Here is an 18,033-nt window from a genome sequence, read left to right on the forward strand (position 1 = left end):
ATAAAGCAAAATAGAAGCAACATAACATGGAGATTTTTATACTTCTAGTGATTTCTGTGATGCAATACAAGTTTCCACAGGTTGAAATTCTGTCTTGAGTAAATTCAGGAGATATATATATATATATATGTATATATATAATTGCAAATGGAAAGCATATATTTGACTACTACATTGTGAAATGCTTGGTAGTTTTTTTGAGTTCTTGTGCTTAAGATATTACTTAATGGCAAAATTTAGCAAATCATAGGAGGTCTGTTTAAAGCAGTGAGCACTGCCTATGGACCTTCTGGGCTCAGGTAATGTTTCTGTTTTGTGGGTTGCTGTCTGTGCTGGCATGCACAGAAACACTACAATACTGTTTAATGGAGCTAGGATTTTCTCCTCAATTGATGGTTTCCTGTGTCTGTTTCAAAACTATATTTATCTTTCTTAATTTTTCTATTAAGCAATACATGTGATACTATATGAGTTAACTCTTTCTATGTAGCATGAAAGAAAACCCTTTTTCTTCAAGGGTTTGATCAGACTTGGTTTTGATGGGGAAAAAGTTAATTGAAAATAGGAGTGGAATGTTTAAATGAATGCTAATGGACACCTACTGCTAGCTTTTATTACTTTTCAAAATAATAACACCATATATCTCCTGCTATGAGTAACAAAAATTAAAATAGCATCCAAAGTAAAATAATTTTTGGATTAAACCTGGAGAGAAGGGGTTCCCTCTGATGAGAAGCACTGTGGAATTTATAATGTGGCAAATCCTACTTTAATACTGTTCTTTAAAGCTAGGTCGTGCCACTAATTAAATCAGTAGATAATCCTGAAAAAATTGAAGAAGGGGTGAATGCTGACTACAAAACTAGGAAGCAAATTGAATAACATTCCACAGGCAATCTGAACACACCTTTTCTGAGATAACCTTGATAGAAAAGAAAGGGGTTTTAGAGATAGGTAATTTTAATAGTAACAGCAACACAGATTCAGAATTGTAATTCATCTCTGGTGCCTTTCAAAATGTTCATTTTCTGTAGAACTCCAGTTCTTGTTCCAAAGCTATCAAATTATTATTTTATGTGCAGTGGTATTTAGTTCATAATAACACTGAAAATGCCATCTTACTTTAAAAAGAATAAAATATCATTCTATTAGTTTGTAGCACTATGTGTTTGCAAAAGTGTGAGAGCCATTTTGAAGCTCCTGTTAGCTGTCTTAATTATGACTAATGTCTTAGTTCTCAGTAAATAATAATTCAGGGTTTTTTAAAGATTTTCTCTAATGATGGGTCATTTCACGTGAGAGTTGTCATGTGGGAAATGGTTTTCTTTACAGCTTTTTTATCACAGAAAACAGTTACATGGTTTGATATTGAGTTTCTTACGTTAGCATCCAGTATATTGCCAGTGCTTATCCTCTGTGACAAAATGAGACTTCGTGTCCACAGCCACTGTACAGAAAAGGTTAAGCTGAGAAGGAAGGCAGGTGGCTTTCCCAGGGACAGGGAACTCCTTACTCCTGCTCAAATGCTCTCTCTAGTAGCTGGAGCACCTTTATATCCAGCTAAGGGTCACAATTGTACAGGGAACTGTTTGAACTTTTATCATTACTTCTGAACACCCTCACCAGGGCAAACCATGAGTTTTGGAAGTTCTGAACAGCCATTTTTGTTCCATTTCCACCATGCTGTTATAGGAGTTGCTAAAGAGCTGGTTTCAGGTACCACAAAGAGTGAAACAGGACTAACCTGATCCTGTGCAGTACGTGGCAGTTTGGACACTTTTACTCTGGGATGAGAGGCCCTGACTTACACTGTGACTGTTCAGTGAACTATTCTCAGTCTTCTCAGCCCGTTCAGAGAACACCTGGAGGTGCTCAAGATGCACCTCATGGTACCTTGTGACTGTTTCATGTCTGCTACCCTCTGGGTTTCTGTAGTGCTGCCATTGTGCATTACAACACAACATTAAGTTCTAGCACTACTCCTCAATTCATCTGAACAGGGTTTTTTTTTGTCTGAATTTTGTTTGGACTCACGCAGTGTCACTTCATGAAGCTGAAAGGGATTTTATTTCTGGTATGCCCTTCCACTTTCTAATCAGTGATTATATCTTAACTATTTAAATTTGTACATACATACCAAAAACTCACTTGACATAATGTTCCATGGTCTTCTCTGTTGTACATCAAATTACCAACAGCTTAGTGCTGGATTTAGGTTTTAACATTATCAACTCTGCAATTTTCTTCTTCATCTTTTCATTGTATTGATTATGGTTTTGAAGCAGTTTTGCATATGTTTCTGCAGGGAGGTAAAATATCTCAGTGTATAGTATTTGAAATCTAGCCTCACTGGAAATAAGTGAGGAATTTCTATTAACTCAGACCTTCTGTTTGGAGGTATGTGTCTGCAAATGTGTTTGCTGTTTGCTCAGACTTTAAAGAGTGAACCCTTACCTCTACTGAATTCTGAACCACAGTTCTTTTTGAGGTTAGTGAAGTTGGAATTTCACTTTTATAAATCCTGTAGTAACCAGTTTATGGTGTTTTTATAGGATCTACAAGGTTTATTTTTAATATATATTTATTTTAGATTAAGAAAGTCAAAATACATGACTGCCATAGCAGAATATTACTGCTTTTTATTTCTTTTTGTCTGACTTTGTGTGGTAATTTTGTTATAAATACTTGACCAAAATGGAAACAAGAAATTAGCAAGTGCTCTTTAGTTATTTTTGTTTGTCACATGTTTAAATTGGTACTTTACTTCAGTAATCTAGTTAACTGAAAAATTATCAAAAATAATATTTGATGTGATTTCGTGCCAAAGCAGTTTCTGATATGTATCTGTTACAAATCCCACTGTGCTTATCTGGTTTTGTCATTATTTTGATTGGTGAACTAACCTATCATGGGGGCGTGGATATTTGATTTTTTTGAAAAAGAAGGGTTATTTATCAATGTTGTGATAAATGTTTAGAAGTGCTGGTGCAGCTGTGAGCAGGCACAGCAGCTGGTGGTAGTGGAGCTCTTGGAGGAGGGCTTGGTAGGATGTGTGTAGGGTGAATGGATCCTGACATGGTGAATTGGTGGTGGGGTCATTTCTCCTAAGCATTTGTCAACAGGAAAATGCCAAGCAAGTAAGATTCCCATAAAGTGAGCATTGTAAGTGTCTGGAAAGGAAAAAGAAAGCTTTGTGAGTTGTTTTTTTGTGTAGGAATTTTTTTTTTTAATTATTATTATTCTTTTCTAAGATTACTACTATTGAAATTCTGGCAAGTGGCACTTCCATTCCTTCCCCCATCCCCTTTCTTTCTTTCTGTGTTGACAGGGTAGAGACAGAAAGGTTTGTCGTGTACTTTGGGTAAGTGCAGTGAACTGTGGTTTTGTCTTCAGTGAATCAATGCTTTGTTTTACAAGTGATTGGTTTGGACAGAATCTGTCTTTATCATTTCTTTCCCTCTCAGGAATCATGTCTTTTGCATCTCTTCCAACAATGCATGCTTGCCCTTTGGTGTTTAATTTGATGGCACGGGGCTCAGGCTTGGAGGCGTTTCTTTATTTGGGATCTGGGAGTAATGAAAGTTATGAATGCATGGCTCAGTGTTTGATATTTCAGTGTTTGATGCAATAATGGGTTCATTGTTCTAAACTGCCAGAAATACGATTTGCCCCTGCTAAATGACTGAACTGACTAGAGTAGGAGAAGAAGTTTTCTCTGGATTATCTTGGGTTTAATAACAGACACTTAATTTGTCTTGACACAAGTTAATTCTGTCTGCTGATGTATTTTTTTAATGTGCAATAAACATGACAAGTTACCCTTTTAAATAGTTATTTGCTGTTTTGCATCTTATAACCTCCCTGCAGAATTTCCTACGAGATACATATCTTTTTTTTTTTGTTTTGTAGGGTGATCCAGTTATTTATAGAGTGTTTGTGGAAACAGTTCTGGGTCTGATTTCAGATATTGGCTATAATAGACCGTATTTCTTTCTAAATGCAATACTGTTTCATGAATTCTGGGTTGTATTACAGTGAAACCCTAAAAATACTTACAATATTCTGGACCAAGATTTCATTGACATTTTCTCCCAGCAAACATGGAAGGTGCACAGGAATCTAAATGCATAAACCACCGTGTAATAAACCATATCCAAACTGTCAGTCTGAAGGTGCTTTCTTGATGATGGTCCAAATACAAATACTCTAACTTCTTACTGCAGAAACCTGTTTCTTTTCCTGTGTGTTGCATGCATGTGTGACTAAAGAAAGCCAGAATTAGTCTATACAAACTAATCAAAACCCACAATTACTCCAGAGGCAAAGGTGTATTTTTCACAAATGGATACAATATGCTGTGTCCTTCTTCGTTTATTTTGTTCTTTGCAGGGAATTGTTTTCACCATTTTCTTCATAAAATTAGCTCGTTTTCTGATGTCCTTCACACAGGTGTGGCTTCACTTACCAAAGAGAATTGTCACTCAAAAAAAACCTCTTACCTTCCTTCCTCAGGGTGAGCGTGGAAAATCAGATACTGAAATACGGGTTTACTACTTGTGAAATTATTATTTTGGAAAATGATGATCCCGGAGGAGTGTTTGAATTTTCTCCTTCTTCCAGAGGTCCCTACAGTATCAAGGTAGCTATCTGAGTGACTCCTTTTAACCACTACGGACAGCTTAGTTGCAGCAGGGTGCTGTTGAAAAGCTGTGTTTGTTTCTGCAGGAGGGGGAGTCTGTCGAGCTGCAGATTGCCCGCAGCAGGGGAACTCTCCTGCGGCAGTTCCTGCGCTACACCGTAGAGCCACGAGACAACAATGAGTTCTACGGAAGCACAGGAATCCTGGAGTTTAAGCCTGGTGAAAGGGAGATCATAATCACCCTTCTGACAAGGATAGATGGGATTCCAGAGGTAGAAAATTAATATCTTTCCCTCTTCAGATTGTATTCACAGGGATATTAGTTTGTCATTTATTAAAATACAGGCAAATAGGTAGGGGTGGAACAAGTGTGCTGTGGATTTTCTCCAGAATGTCTCCCCAGCCTCCAAACCAGGGGTATCTGGTCAAATAGAAAGTGTCTTTGGGTTTAATAGTCCACAGTGGACTTTTTTTTCTTTAAATTGAAATAGTTATGCTTTGAATACATGTAATATTTAGCATCCATGACATTCTGTAGAATGGAGTGCCATCATTTAGTTACATGAAGAACCACTGCTTTCTTGTTTCATAGAATTATAGAACAGTTAGGGTTGAGGGGAACCTTAAAAATCATCTAGCTCCAAACAGGAGCACCAGGGATTTCTTTTCTAGAAATTGTCTGCTAGTTTCACTCAGTGCTCTGTAGTCTAGGCTAGTATTTGCCATATGGACACATAGATGCAATACTTCTTTTAATGTTCCTTGAAGCACTACCTGCCAGCTTTTTTCAAGAAACAGATGAAACACAAAGTCCAATTAGATTAATAAAGTGAGCTGATGCATTCTCTTTTAATTAGTTAGCTGTCAGGGGGTTTAAAATCTTTGCTTTCCCTGTTATAAAGCCAGAAACTAATAAATCTTACGGAAAACTTACCTTTTAGGAAGCATTACAAATATATTCATACTAGTGAATAGATTCTGAGTTGAGTACACAGAATAAGTCCTTGCCTATAATAATCCCAGATATTTTAGAAAATGATCCTATTAGAGAAACAAATTTCTCATTATTTCTTTATTCTTATGGCAACGTACAAATGTACTCTGCATGTGGAAAGTATGTGTGATTTCCTTTTATTTAAATTTGTGTCTCTTTCTGCCTGGCAAGGACTGTGGATGTTTGCCCATTTGTTTTGGATGTCAATACTGAATGTGTCTTTTTGTTCTGACTGAGTTTCCCTCTCCTAGCTGGACGAGTTGTATTCTGTAGTGCTCAGTGGCTACAGTGAGATGCCAGGCAAGTTGGGCAATGCTACAGAGGTCAATATAACCATACTGAAGAATGATGATCCACATGGTGTCATTCAGTTCCTACCTGGTGAACTGTCAGTAATAATAAAGGAAAGTAAAGGAGAATTCATCTACACTGGTAATTTTTAATTATATTTTTATTAGAGGTACTACTTCATCTGATGCCTATCCTTTCAAGGCTTCTTTTCCCCATTTCACCCTAGACATCTAGGACAATGTCTCACTGAAATCTCAGGCAAAAAAACAACATTTACAGGCAAAAAATAACAAATTTGAGCAAGTTTGAACTGCTTTAATGGTCTATGGTTTTGTGTCCTTTCGCATAGTTCTCCCACATATTATTACTTCTGCCAGAAATGGATTTGCTTATTATTTCTTGTTTGTTTTTGTTTCAGCTTTGGTGAGCTTTTTCTTTCTGATCTGCATTGTTCTGAAGATCCACACTGACTATATGTGTTTGCATTTTTTTTAGCTGTTTACAGAGTTGTAAGAAACCAAGGAAACTATGGCAATGTTAGCGTGTCTTGGGTGGTTGACCCAATGTGTACCAATGACATCTATCCAGAACAAGGGACTGTTTTCTTTGGTGATATGGAGTTTTCAAAAAATATCACCATTTACTCACTGCCAGATGAGGTAAACATTTTAAAAGTGTTTTTGTAAGAATATGTGAAAGATAGAGTGTTAAAATGTTACAGCTTAAGGAGAAAGAAGGGGTGGGTGTTTCTTAAGAGCCTGATAAGTGAGTAAAACTGACCTTACTTCTACCAATTGTAAAAGAATTTGAGAAGCTGTACATGCCTAGAAACATCAAAAATTAGAAGCTAAGAGGGTTGAATGTGGTTAAATTATAAAATAGTTCATTTGAATAAACCCCTAGGTTTGATTTTTTTATTTCTAATGCTGGTATATTTGAAGGAATGTAAGGAAGAATGAAAATAATAAATAAATGGAGCTTTAAAAATAAATTGCATTTATCAGAAACAGGAAACTGCAAGATAACTTTTGGGTCATCTCTGCAAGAGCAAAGATGAGGTGACTTATTTGCAAGGATTTTAGACTGATGATGATTCCTGTGTTATTGTATGAACTGTCATTTATCATCCCTCCTGACACATGTAAGGGTCAATAAATAAAAAACTACACTCAGAAATCCCTGGTTTGTTAATCCTCTCAGCCATTCATTTTAATTTCTTAATTCTTTTGTATGCAAGAAATTAATTTCATAATACTTTTTCTTTCAGGTACCTGAAGAGATGGAAGTTTTCATCATCACCTTATTCAATGCTACGGGTGGAGCCAGGCTGGGCAATGCAACCAGTGCAATTTTACAGATTTCAAGGAATGATGATCCCATTTATTTTGCAGGTTAGGTATTATTGTTTTAAATGTAGAATACACGTACTACCTCAGACTGATTTTATTGATAGACCAGATCACTGAGAAATCCTAATCCAAATGGAGCTAGTGTAAAAGATTCATGGTTTTGTTGTGTGGATTTTGTTTTTGTTTCCTTCAGAGCCTTCCCTTATTTTATTTCAGTATTCTCTTTGCTGATGCTGGGGTTGGTTAGGTGGCCAAGTGGAACAATATTATTTTGTACCTGCAAGTATTTCCATGCCTTTACCTCACAGACTTTGCTTCACTGAGGAGAAGGATCTTTTTTGGGGGAGGATTAAGAAAACAGGCCACATGCAAAGAACTCAGGCTTGAACTCGGGCAGATTTGATGCTTGTGTATTTTCAGAACCTCTGACAGTGAGTGTTGAAGAAGGAAGTGTTGCAAACTTCACAGTCCTGAGGAATGGATCTGCTGATGTTGCTGTTGCTGTCCAGTATGTTACTGTCAATGGAGATGCAACAGCTGAAGAGGGAGATTTTGTGCCCAGTGGAAGGAGCAGCATCATTTTGTTTGATGTTGGAGAAAGAGAGCAGAACTTATCTGTGTATATTAATGATGATGATACCCCTGAAACTGATGAAACATTTTATATCTTCCTTTTGAATTCTACAGGTAAAAATCATGATAAGATGTGTTTGGTAACTTTTTTTTTTTCCTGTGATTTTTTTACCAGCTTGGGCTTGTCATAAAACAATATATAAATGCCAAGTATAATATGAATAAGGTTTGCTTCAAATTTCCTATACAATTGTGTGTTTGGATTTTCATCTTGAGTTGATTAATTGGAAACAAAAATCAGATGATGCAGCTGAAACCTTTCCTGCAAAAGCAATTGGTGTGAAAGTCTCTTTTCAAATGTAAATGCTCCAAATTAGATGTGGTTTTGACTTGACTACAGAAACACAACGCTAAAGAATGTTAGTACTGCAACAGGCTTAGGGAAAGAAATTCTTTCAGATTTTTTGTCCTGCTCTAGTGTATACTACACGACTGCCTGACTTTGGTAAAAACAAACAGAACTGCCTTATTTTAGAGGAAAACCATGTAAATTGGTCCCTTTTATTTCTGTAATAGTGCTGTGTATGTGTACAGGTTTTTTTTTCAGTGCAACATTGTATTTTACAAGGCTTAATCTGCAGAAAAATGTGTGTTCCACCAGTAAAGAAGGGGTTATTGTCTTAGAAATAACATTTTCTTCTTTTTTTTTTGTTTTAAATTTATATTTAACATAAAATTATGCAAAATTATTCAGCATATTCCCATTTTTGAAGTAGACATCTTCTGGTATAAACCATCACTTCTGTGCAATATTGATAAGAAAATTTAAATTAAATGTAAGGAATAATGGTTGGACTCGATGACCTTAAAGGTCCTTTCCAACCACATGGATTCTGTGATTCTGGGTGAAATAGGGAAATTTTCCTGAGCTCTACCTGCCTAATAAGGACCCTCCCCACCCCTAGCCATGCCAAACCTCAAGGTGTAGTGAAAGAATCACTTTACAGTTCTGGAGGTAATAACATGCTGTGAATGCACTGCATATCTGCAGTGCAACCCAAAACTAAATTGAGTCAGCCATCCAAACAGTGACTGAGACTTGAGGGGCTGTAATTCAGTAAAGCAAAGGAAAAGCTTCCACAATTAACTGTCAGACTAGGCCTTCATGTTAGGTGTTGTGGCAGGGTCATGAAGTAGAATATCCATCAGGGATTCAATTCGAGATGAGGAAAATAGCAACTGATTTCTTACTTTAGACATACATCTGAAGTGTCTTAGCCCTGATTGCAGTCTGCACTGATCTAGACTTCACAGTCAGTGAGACTGGGTGCTTCAGGTCACACAGAATTTGACACCTGGTCTATGAATTGCTCACAGGGCTTCAGTGGTCTCTAACTGCATCTGCCCTTGACATTGGTAGCAGGCACCCAGAGAATTACAGGGGAATTTTTAGCAATTATTTGGGTATAAGCTTGTTTATGTGTTTCCTGAGGTCAGACAGAATTCATTCTGGTACCCAGATCTCTTACAGAACACAAACCTTATGGAAATGATTGGAGAAAGCCACTCTTCTCCCTTATTACCTTTTCTCCTTGGTGATCTCTGTCTGCTTTACTATCTTCAGAATCTGCTGATATTTTCTCTTACCACTCCATTGGGAACACAGGAGGGCTTTCCTCCTGACACACTGGTCCTACAAGAATGGTTACCTGCAGGCTCCTTTTGCCTCTAAAAGGAGGAATAATATCATCATGCAGCCTCTCTGGAATCCTAGAGTGGTTTGGGTTGGAAGGGACCTTAAAGATGATCTAGTTCCTACTCCCTGCTGTGGGCAGGGACACCTCCCACTTGACCAGGTTTCCCAAAGGCCCATCCAACCTGGTCTTGAACACTTCCACAGATGGGGCATCCACAGCTTCCCTAGGAAACCTCTTCCAGTGCCTCACCACCCTCATAATGAACAACTTCTTCCTTACATCTATCCTAAATCTACCCCCATTCACTAAGAATCTCTACGAGTACTATATGCATTCCTGAAAGGAAAAACAGTTTCTTCCTATGACCTGTTGCACATGTTGGCCTTGATTGTGACATCCCTTTTGAAAGTTACGTTGGTCTTTTGTACCTTAGAGAAAATTCAGATAGGTGTATGAAGTTAAAGCAGTAAACACATGGCTTAATTTGGAACAAAATCTAGTTTGATGCTCTTGAGCAGAGTGAAAAATGGGACAAGGATGGAAACATGGTGTACATCTGTGGATACAGGTGGGGTGTTGCAGTGGCCCTGCAGTGCTAATGTACCCCCAGAGATCCTACTGACCTCTACACAGCTTCACAGCTATAGTTTTTCCTTTCAGATATGCTGTGATATGGATAAACTCTTAGGCATTGCTCTTAGGTTGTATTTGTTGAAGTGCAGTGTTTCTGTTCCAGGTCTAAAGGAGAGCTGGGATCTCTGAATATCTTTCTCTTTGGACTTGACCAACTGACCAAACACAAAACGCTGCCTTTCATACAATCCTTCCTGCTCAGAATCACATCTTCTCTGGCCATGTCACATCTATTTTTTCCCCACAAGTCTTATGTCTTGTTCCCTGACTGAGATGCTACTTAAGTGTTGTGACTGATTTACCTGTTACTGAATATCCTGAATATTGTTTTTCACTGATTATCTTTGCTCATTTTTATTTTTTTTTTTGGCATAAAAACAGTTGGTGTGAGAAGAAACACCTTAACTTTTAGAGTTATCTCCATTTCTGATTCAATTTTTGGTAAAATTAATCACCCTCTTTTTAGGGGACACTGTTATCTTTAAGGCTGGAGTGGCTACAGTTATTATTGAAGCAAATGATGATCCTAATGGAATTTTCTCCTTGGAACCTTTAGAGAAGCCAGTGGAAGAAGGCAAAAGTAACAATTTTTTGTAAGTAGCTTTTAAATAATACTTTTGCACTTTTTTTCAACTGATATATGTGGTACTTTGAGGATAATACTTTGATCTAATCCCATACAAGTTTGTGTTGACAGAACTACATGAAAAGTAGCTTTATCAAATTTTGGATTAAATCATTTGTGAACGTGTTGTAGATGTCAACTATTATATTTTCAAGTAGGCTTGGCCTGTTAAAACATACAGAGAAATTCAGGTTGAAATGTAAATAAATAAGACTACAGAATTGTTGGTTTTTTACATGCTCAGTAGACCTTAGATGGAGAATAATCTGGACGATTCAACAGAATACAACCTGAACTAATGGAGAAGTTAAAAAATATCTTCAAAAAGACAGTCTTTTCACATTTGTTTAATTTTTATATCATTTATTTGTTTTTTTTTTATTGGTGTTGTTTTAGGGCCTTCAAGTAGCTGCCTGTGACTGCAAATTAAGTCTCCATGCTTGTGTTACTCAGCTAAAATGAAAATACTTGACAAAAGAGGATATTAAATATACTACATGTCTGGCTGCTTTTTGGGTGCTTTTTTAGTACTTCATAATCTTATTTGCAGGATAATTTAGGTTTTTTTTATTTGATGGTGTGGAGAATGATGATTTCAACTAAACCTGTTTATATGCTGGTGTTTTAAGGGAATATGTGACACCAAGATCACCAGCATTTGAGGACCTTGCTCAAAAAATATAAAATATATTTACTAGGAGCTGTTTCTCCCATATCATCACCCTCTGGCCATTGTGTAGTAACAAAGGGTCAGAGCAGCATAGAACATAACCGCTGAGAACAGCTGTGGCAGCCCTGGGCTTTGAAGGGAGGAGCTGAAGTTCCTGCAGCAGTGCTACACAGCTGGGGTGGAGCACCCTGGTTTGTGGCAAGACTAGAAAAACCCTTGGAAGCTGAAACAAGATAATTGTGTTTCTGTGCCTAGACTAATTTTACTGACCTGATTTTTCAGCCTGATACAGTGTCTTTGTACAGCATTTTATTTTACTGTGTAAACAGAAGCATACTTTTTGTATGTAAAGCACACTTGTTAATAAACACACTGTATGCTTCAGGTTTTATTTATAATTCTTTTTGGAAATTACCAGGTAGCTATATAAAAAATCTTGGGATTATATACTACATTCTTAAACTGGGATAACCACAGATTTCTGAAGGACATTGAACATAACTCAAATCTAATACCAAAGAATTTAAGAAAGAATTTAAGGAGGCTGGATGGTTAAAGGGAGAAATGTTTGTGGTTAAATGGAGGTGATTCTCTTTCTTGTGCTATGCAGGGGAGAAGGATTATTCTGTGACACTGTGGGCCTCCAAAGAGGACTGTATTATTGGTCATGGTTGTATTGATTGTTCATGGCTGTTTAGAACATTGTATATTATTTTTCATAGTAAGGAAGATCAGTGTCATTGTGTTTTTCCCTTGGTAAAACAAATGCTGAGCATACCTGCCAGTGCATCCACTCTCTCTGTGTCACTGAACAGGGTTTTGAGGCACAGAGGACACTTTGGCAACGTCTCCTTGACCTGGCAGCTGTTTAGTAACGACTCTGCACTGAGGCCAGGGGAAGAGTTCTATGAAACTTCTGGGACTGTGGACTTCATGGATGGTGAAAGATCAAAGCCGATAACACTCCGTGCTATTTCGGATAGAATTCCTGAATTCAATGAATTTTACATCCTAAAGTTGGTGAATGCTTCAGGTATTGTCTTCCATATCAACATTCCCTTCATAGCTGGTAGAAAAGAATTATGTTTAGTCAATCAAAAAGAAACCAGCTCTGGAAAAAGCTTTGCCTTGAATCATGTCTTGATAGCCTGCACCTTTCTGGTAAGGTTTTAGGTTTTATTTTTCATTTAATCTTAATTTAGGTATAAGATTGATGCTATTAAGTTTCTGAATTAGTTACATGGTTTTTGGCAGTGTGACCTTTAAAAAAGTTGCCTCTTGGTGTTTTCAGAGATGTAGATCTTTGTGTAGCTGAAGGCAAAATAAACCTATACAAGGCTATCCCTGTCTACCATAATGGCAGTTGGTTGGTTTGTTTGCTTTTTCTAGAAGAGGTAAAATAATTAACTCTTCCTTTGGCTTAAAGTACCACTGCTACAGATCTGCTGCTGAGCAGAGTTCCAAATTTCCTGGACTTGTTCCACCTCAGTAGTCTTTATGGTCTTCTGTGCCCACATACAGCTGAAAATATGTGTTGACCTTTCCTGCAGTGAAAGCAATTTAAATATGCATGTAGAGAAGATTTTCTACTCATAATATGTAGATCCCTGCACAATTTGAACGTGGGGGCTCTACATTCACATCATGATCTTCATATTATGGGTTCTTACTGTGCAGAAATAGATGACTAAGGGCAGGACTTGGCAGCAGTTTTAATACACAACAGGTTACTGATTTTGCAAGGCATCTCTGCTTCTGTTTCACAGGCAATGGGCCAAACTTTGCCAGTCTGTATTTGTGTAAACCTTGGAGTAATATGAGACCTGAATTTTGCTCCATGTTTGTCAACTGACTCAAAAGTAACTTATCTCATTGAATAACTCAGAAAAGTTGGAGCTAACCTTGTTTGAGCTGAAAGACAAATGTAGGTTTTGCAGCTGAAAAATAGCATAGTGCTTTGTTTTTTATGAAAACTGTCACTATAGTGTCTTAAAAACAATACAGTTAAATTATGTTATTACTAAATCAGAGCATTTTCTAAGTTCAGAGTCTCTTTAAAGAAGATTTAAGGCTTTTTAGAAACATTTTTTTAAAAAAACCTTTTAAGTCCATAGTAACTTTTTACAGAATGTATTGTTTGAAACCAACCATTAATTTTTGCTCTTACTTCTAACTCTAGGTGGATCTCCTGGTCCTGGAGGCCAGTTATCTGAAACAAGCCTTGCCGTAACCGTGATGATCCCATTCAACGATGACCCTTTTGGAGTCTTCATGATAGATCCAGAGAGCCAGGAGAGAGAGATAGTGGAGGATGTTCTTTCTGAAGATGATCTTTCCTGCATCACAGACTTCACCATCTGGAGACAGCAAGGCACCTTTGGTGTCGTCCGTTTAGGGTGGGAAATACTGACTAGTGCCTTCCAAGCTGGACTGCCATCCATGGTGGACTTCTTGCTGCTGGGAACTTTTCCAAGCTCAGTACAATCTCAGCCACACATGAGGAGGCACCACAGTGGAACGGATGCTTTGTACTTCAGTGGGAAAGAGGATGCCTTTGGGATTATTGGTCCAGAATACCCATGCTCTGGAAATGCTGCAGTCACCAATTTTACATTTTCAGCGTGGTTAATTCCTAAGGTCAACACTGATGGTTATATAGTTGAAAAGGATGATGATAATGGGACCTTATACTATGGCATGAAAATCCAAACAAATGACTCCCATGTTTCTGTAGTGCTTCATTATACAGCATTAGGATCCAATTTGACATACATGGCTAAAGCAGCAGTTCTGAAGTACCTGGATGAAAATACTTGGCTTCACCTTCTGATTACTCTGGATGAAAGTATAATTGAATTTTACATGGATGGAGTTCCAGTACAAGGAGGAATGAAGAGCCTTAAAGGAGAAGGAATTGCTGATGGTGAGCCAATAGCCTACATTATTTTTATTTGTCTGTAAAGTTCTGCAGTGTGTAGAAGAACCAGGCTCCTTGGCAGGTGTATGCAAGTTATTGAAATGACCTTATCTGATTAGTTAACTGAAAAGAATGGGCAGAAAATTCTGGGATTTTTCAAAAAACATGTGGAAGTTAGAACTGGGAAAGTTCCAAAAGCTCAGAACTGTAACAGAGCTTGGATTGCAATAGTTTGAAAGCAAATTCATAACATTACTATATTTATATATATGTACAATTACCATGCATATATGGAAATATATAAATATAATAAGTTAGTAATTTATGTATGATTATCATATATATATATAGTTATATATGTTTGTGGTTAATAATTTCCCTAAGATTTACAGCACTGTAGCTGAGAAAAGACTGTTTTTTTCTGACTTTCTGAAACAAAATGCAACAATGATTTTTTTTCCAGTTGTGTATTGTATCACAATATCTTGTAAGCAACAGAACTTTTAAGGGCCTAGGATTACTGAAGTATGTATTTGCAAGGCATTGAAAATTATGCCTGGGAGTTCAATAGTGTTCCAAGGAATGTTAACTTGAGTACTTCAGTTTAGTTACCTGGATGTCCCCAAATGTAATTTTAGCCATAGGGAACCATTATGGACTTTCACTCTGAAATAGTGTAGCCGTGACCAGAGAAGGATGAGACAATCCCTTTATAAAATCAGATATTATGTGGCTGGAATACATTTATATTTACTATAATTTTTGCAGTTTCCTTCTCTTCTGTGTGCATTTATTTTTCTTGGAGGTCATCTCCATCCTTTTCCCTTTTTTCCTCTTGCCTTCAGTTTCACGTTTTCGTTTGCACAGATGAGCAGTGAATGATTATCAAATTCTTGAATACAGTCTCCTCTTCTGTAATGAAAGAAGCAGAATTAAAAACCATGTAGTTATGTTACATGCATATACATCTACATGCATACATGTACCCAAACCCAGAGTCAGAATGGAGAGGTGACTTCATTAATTGTGTAGTGTAGTATTTTATTTCTGCCTGTAAACTCCCAGTGGTTGAAGTCTGAGAAATATTTGCCCACCATTACAAATTGATAATTTCCAATTAATTGCCTCTGCAATTAATAATTTCCATCAGACTTGCAGTGCTGTACCTGAGAAAGGATTTCCCCCCTTTTTTAAAAGAGCTGTGTGAAATGCAGTCATGCTTTTGTGGCTGGAAGGGTATGCTGTAAATTTTCTGTATTAGTGGAGTTAGCAAATGCTCTGTCTGGAAATACTGTACATGTAAGGTAGGAATTCCATCTGATTCCATTGAGTGCTGGATGCTACACAGGGGTGAGCACAGTTTTTCTCACCATCCTCCACCTTGTGCTCCACCTGGGACCTTTATCAGCTGCTGTGGTTCCTCAGGCTCTAGAACTGACACTCAGTGTCTTATGTGTGCCATTCAAGAGCACAGTTTCTTCCAAAAAGAGCAAACAGCTAGAAAGAAGAGTTACCTGTGTGTTTTCAGCACAACAGGAATGAGCATGAGCTACCAGCTTAGGATATTTGTGAAAAAGGCAGCTGTGATCCTGTGATTTGCTGAGTAGTGTGATTGTTTGGGGACAGAGAGATCTGAATGCTGTTGTAAAAGGCATTTGGAATTTGGTGTATGTTTCTGAGGTCCATATTCCTGGTGCATGAGGAGAAAAGTGTGTCCAGAAGGGCTAATGCAGTGGGGATGAGTATCATCAGAATGGATCCACTGTCCTGGCAGAGAGAGACAAAAAAGGGTCTGTTACACAAAACAAAAGCTGAGAGGGGTTGAGGCTGTGCTTTGCAAATCTCTAATGGAAAGAGAAAAGATTCCAAACCTCGTTACAATAAGGGATGGTGACAATGTGCTGGTAGAACAAGCAGGGTGGGAAACCTGAACAGTCTAGGATGGAATTGTAGGACCTGTGGTGGTGTGCCTGGGACACTGAGGTGAGGTTCAAAGGATCTCCTGATTTTGCAGTAAGGTTTAAAGGATCTCCTGATTTTGCATTTCAGGATCAGTGTGATTCCTAATCCAGGGATAATAAGCAGTTTACCATCAGTTTCTAACAATAACATCTATTCAGCTGCAGATTTATTACTTCGAAGAAATAGAATAACATGAGGAAAATTGTTATTTCCTTCCCAGGCCCAGGCATAGTGAGGATTGGAGCAGGAGTCAATGGCAGCAGCAGGTACACAGGGCTCATGCAGGACGTGAGGCTTTACGAGCGTAAGCTGACACGAGCAGAGATCTATGAACTCCACGCAGCTCCTGCAAAGAGTGATGTCCACCCTGTCTCTGGCTACCTGGAGTATCGTCAGGGAGAGACCAATAAATCATTCATTGTCTCTGCCAAGGATGACAAAGAGGAAGAAGGAGAGGAGCTGTTCATCCTAAAGCTCGTGTCTGTGCGTGGTGGAGCTCGAATTTCACAAGAAAACACCACAGCAAGATTAAGGATACAGAAAAGTGATAATGCTAATGGTTTGTTTGGCTTCACTGGAGCATGTATTCCTGAGGTAAGGTGTTCATAAGGAAAATCAGAGGTGAAGTTGTTGGACACAGAAAAATTAGTGGCAAAACTGACCCGCACAGATCCTCAGTTTCAAATTGCTAAGGTCTGTACTTCAGCAGAGTTTTTCTAGAATTTGGAAATGTGTAACTTCTGTTAATACAGCCTTAGTCTCACTGCCATTTTCAATATAATTTTTTTAAAAAGCCCTCAAAATTATTTCTGTTAAAAAAATTGATTTTTTTTTTAATGTAAACTGAAGATTGAGGCTTAAATTTTTCTAGAGGAACATATTTTTCCTCTACTTCTGCCACATCCAAACTGGGTTATCAATTAAAACATAAGACTTCATTCTCTTTTTTAGAAATAGATTATTACAGAGGTGTGGGGTTTTTGTTTGGTTGGTTTTCTTTTTTTTTTTCTGTGTTACAATACATACTTGAAATATTTTTGCTACAAGTCATGCAATGACAAGGTGTGATGTATTTTTTTGTGATAATTTCCTGTCATAAGGTATACATCACATATATTTGGCTGAATTTGATTGATATTGGCTGCAAGTTGTTTTTTTTTTTATAAAAAGTTAAATTGTTCTTTGGTGGTAGTCACCATATATGCAATATATACACCTGCTACTTTTTGGCAGGTGATTGAAATGAACATGATTAATTTTTACTTCTTTAATCAGTTATGGAGGGAAGGACACGATACCTGTTTCTATTGGGTTTGGATTATTTTGGAAGACAAAGTTCAGGATGCTTTCCAGTTGGAGAACTTTCATGACCTTCTGATTCCATTCTTTCTAACCAAGGTGCTTGTGATGGGTTTGAAAGTCACCGTCTTGCCCGAGCCCTGCTGGCTTCCAGTTGAGTTCAGTTTGCTTCCTGTGTGCCCTCCACATGCCCTGATAATAGATTCCTTCAGTTTCAAATGCCACTGATCATACTGTGATGCCACAGATCATCAGCCAACCATGAAGAAAAATTAAAAATTTATACCTCGTGTTAATTGTTTTGCATTTCTCTTACCTCTGTGTCACCAGGGAGGCAGCAGAGCTCTCGGTGGTGATGCAGATAACAGCACTGGTTTATTAGTA

The 18,033-nt window shown here is 37.6% G+C and overlaps 1 protein-coding gene across 1 annotated transcript in view; it reads left to right on the forward strand.

Moving 5' to 3' along the window:
- GPR98 (G protein-coupled receptor 98) overlaps positions 1-18,033 on the forward strand; it is a gene marked incomplete at its 3' end in the record, with an annotated part of 83,239 nt that overhangs the window by 30,644 nt on the left and 34,562 nt on the right. The window contains exons 12-21 of the mRNA XM_008948264.1: positions 4,513-4,639; positions 4,726-4,911; positions 5,885-6,065; positions 6,420-6,583; positions 7,192-7,315; positions 7,694-7,960; positions 10,643-10,769; positions 12,287-12,504; positions 13,651-14,394; positions 16,571-16,944. Of these exons, the coding sequence (XP_008946512.1) occupies positions 4,513-4,639; positions 4,726-4,911; positions 5,885-6,065; positions 6,420-6,583; positions 7,192-7,315; positions 7,694-7,960; positions 10,643-10,769; positions 12,287-12,504; positions 13,651-14,394; positions 16,571-16,944 (2,512 nt within the window). The remainder of the gene's footprint in view (positions 1-4,512; positions 4,640-4,725; positions 4,912-5,884; positions 6,066-6,419; positions 6,584-7,191; positions 7,316-7,693; positions 7,961-10,642; positions 10,770-12,286; positions 12,505-13,650; positions 14,395-16,570; positions 16,945-18,033) is intronic.

This window comes from Merops nubicus, unplaced genomic scaffold (assembly GCF_000691845.1).
Source record: "Merops nubicus isolate BGI_N331 unplaced genomic scaffold, ASM69184v1 scaffold25309, whole genome shotgun sequence".
Lineage (NCBI taxonomy): Eukaryota > Metazoa > Chordata > Aves > Coraciiformes > Meropidae > Merops > Merops nubicus.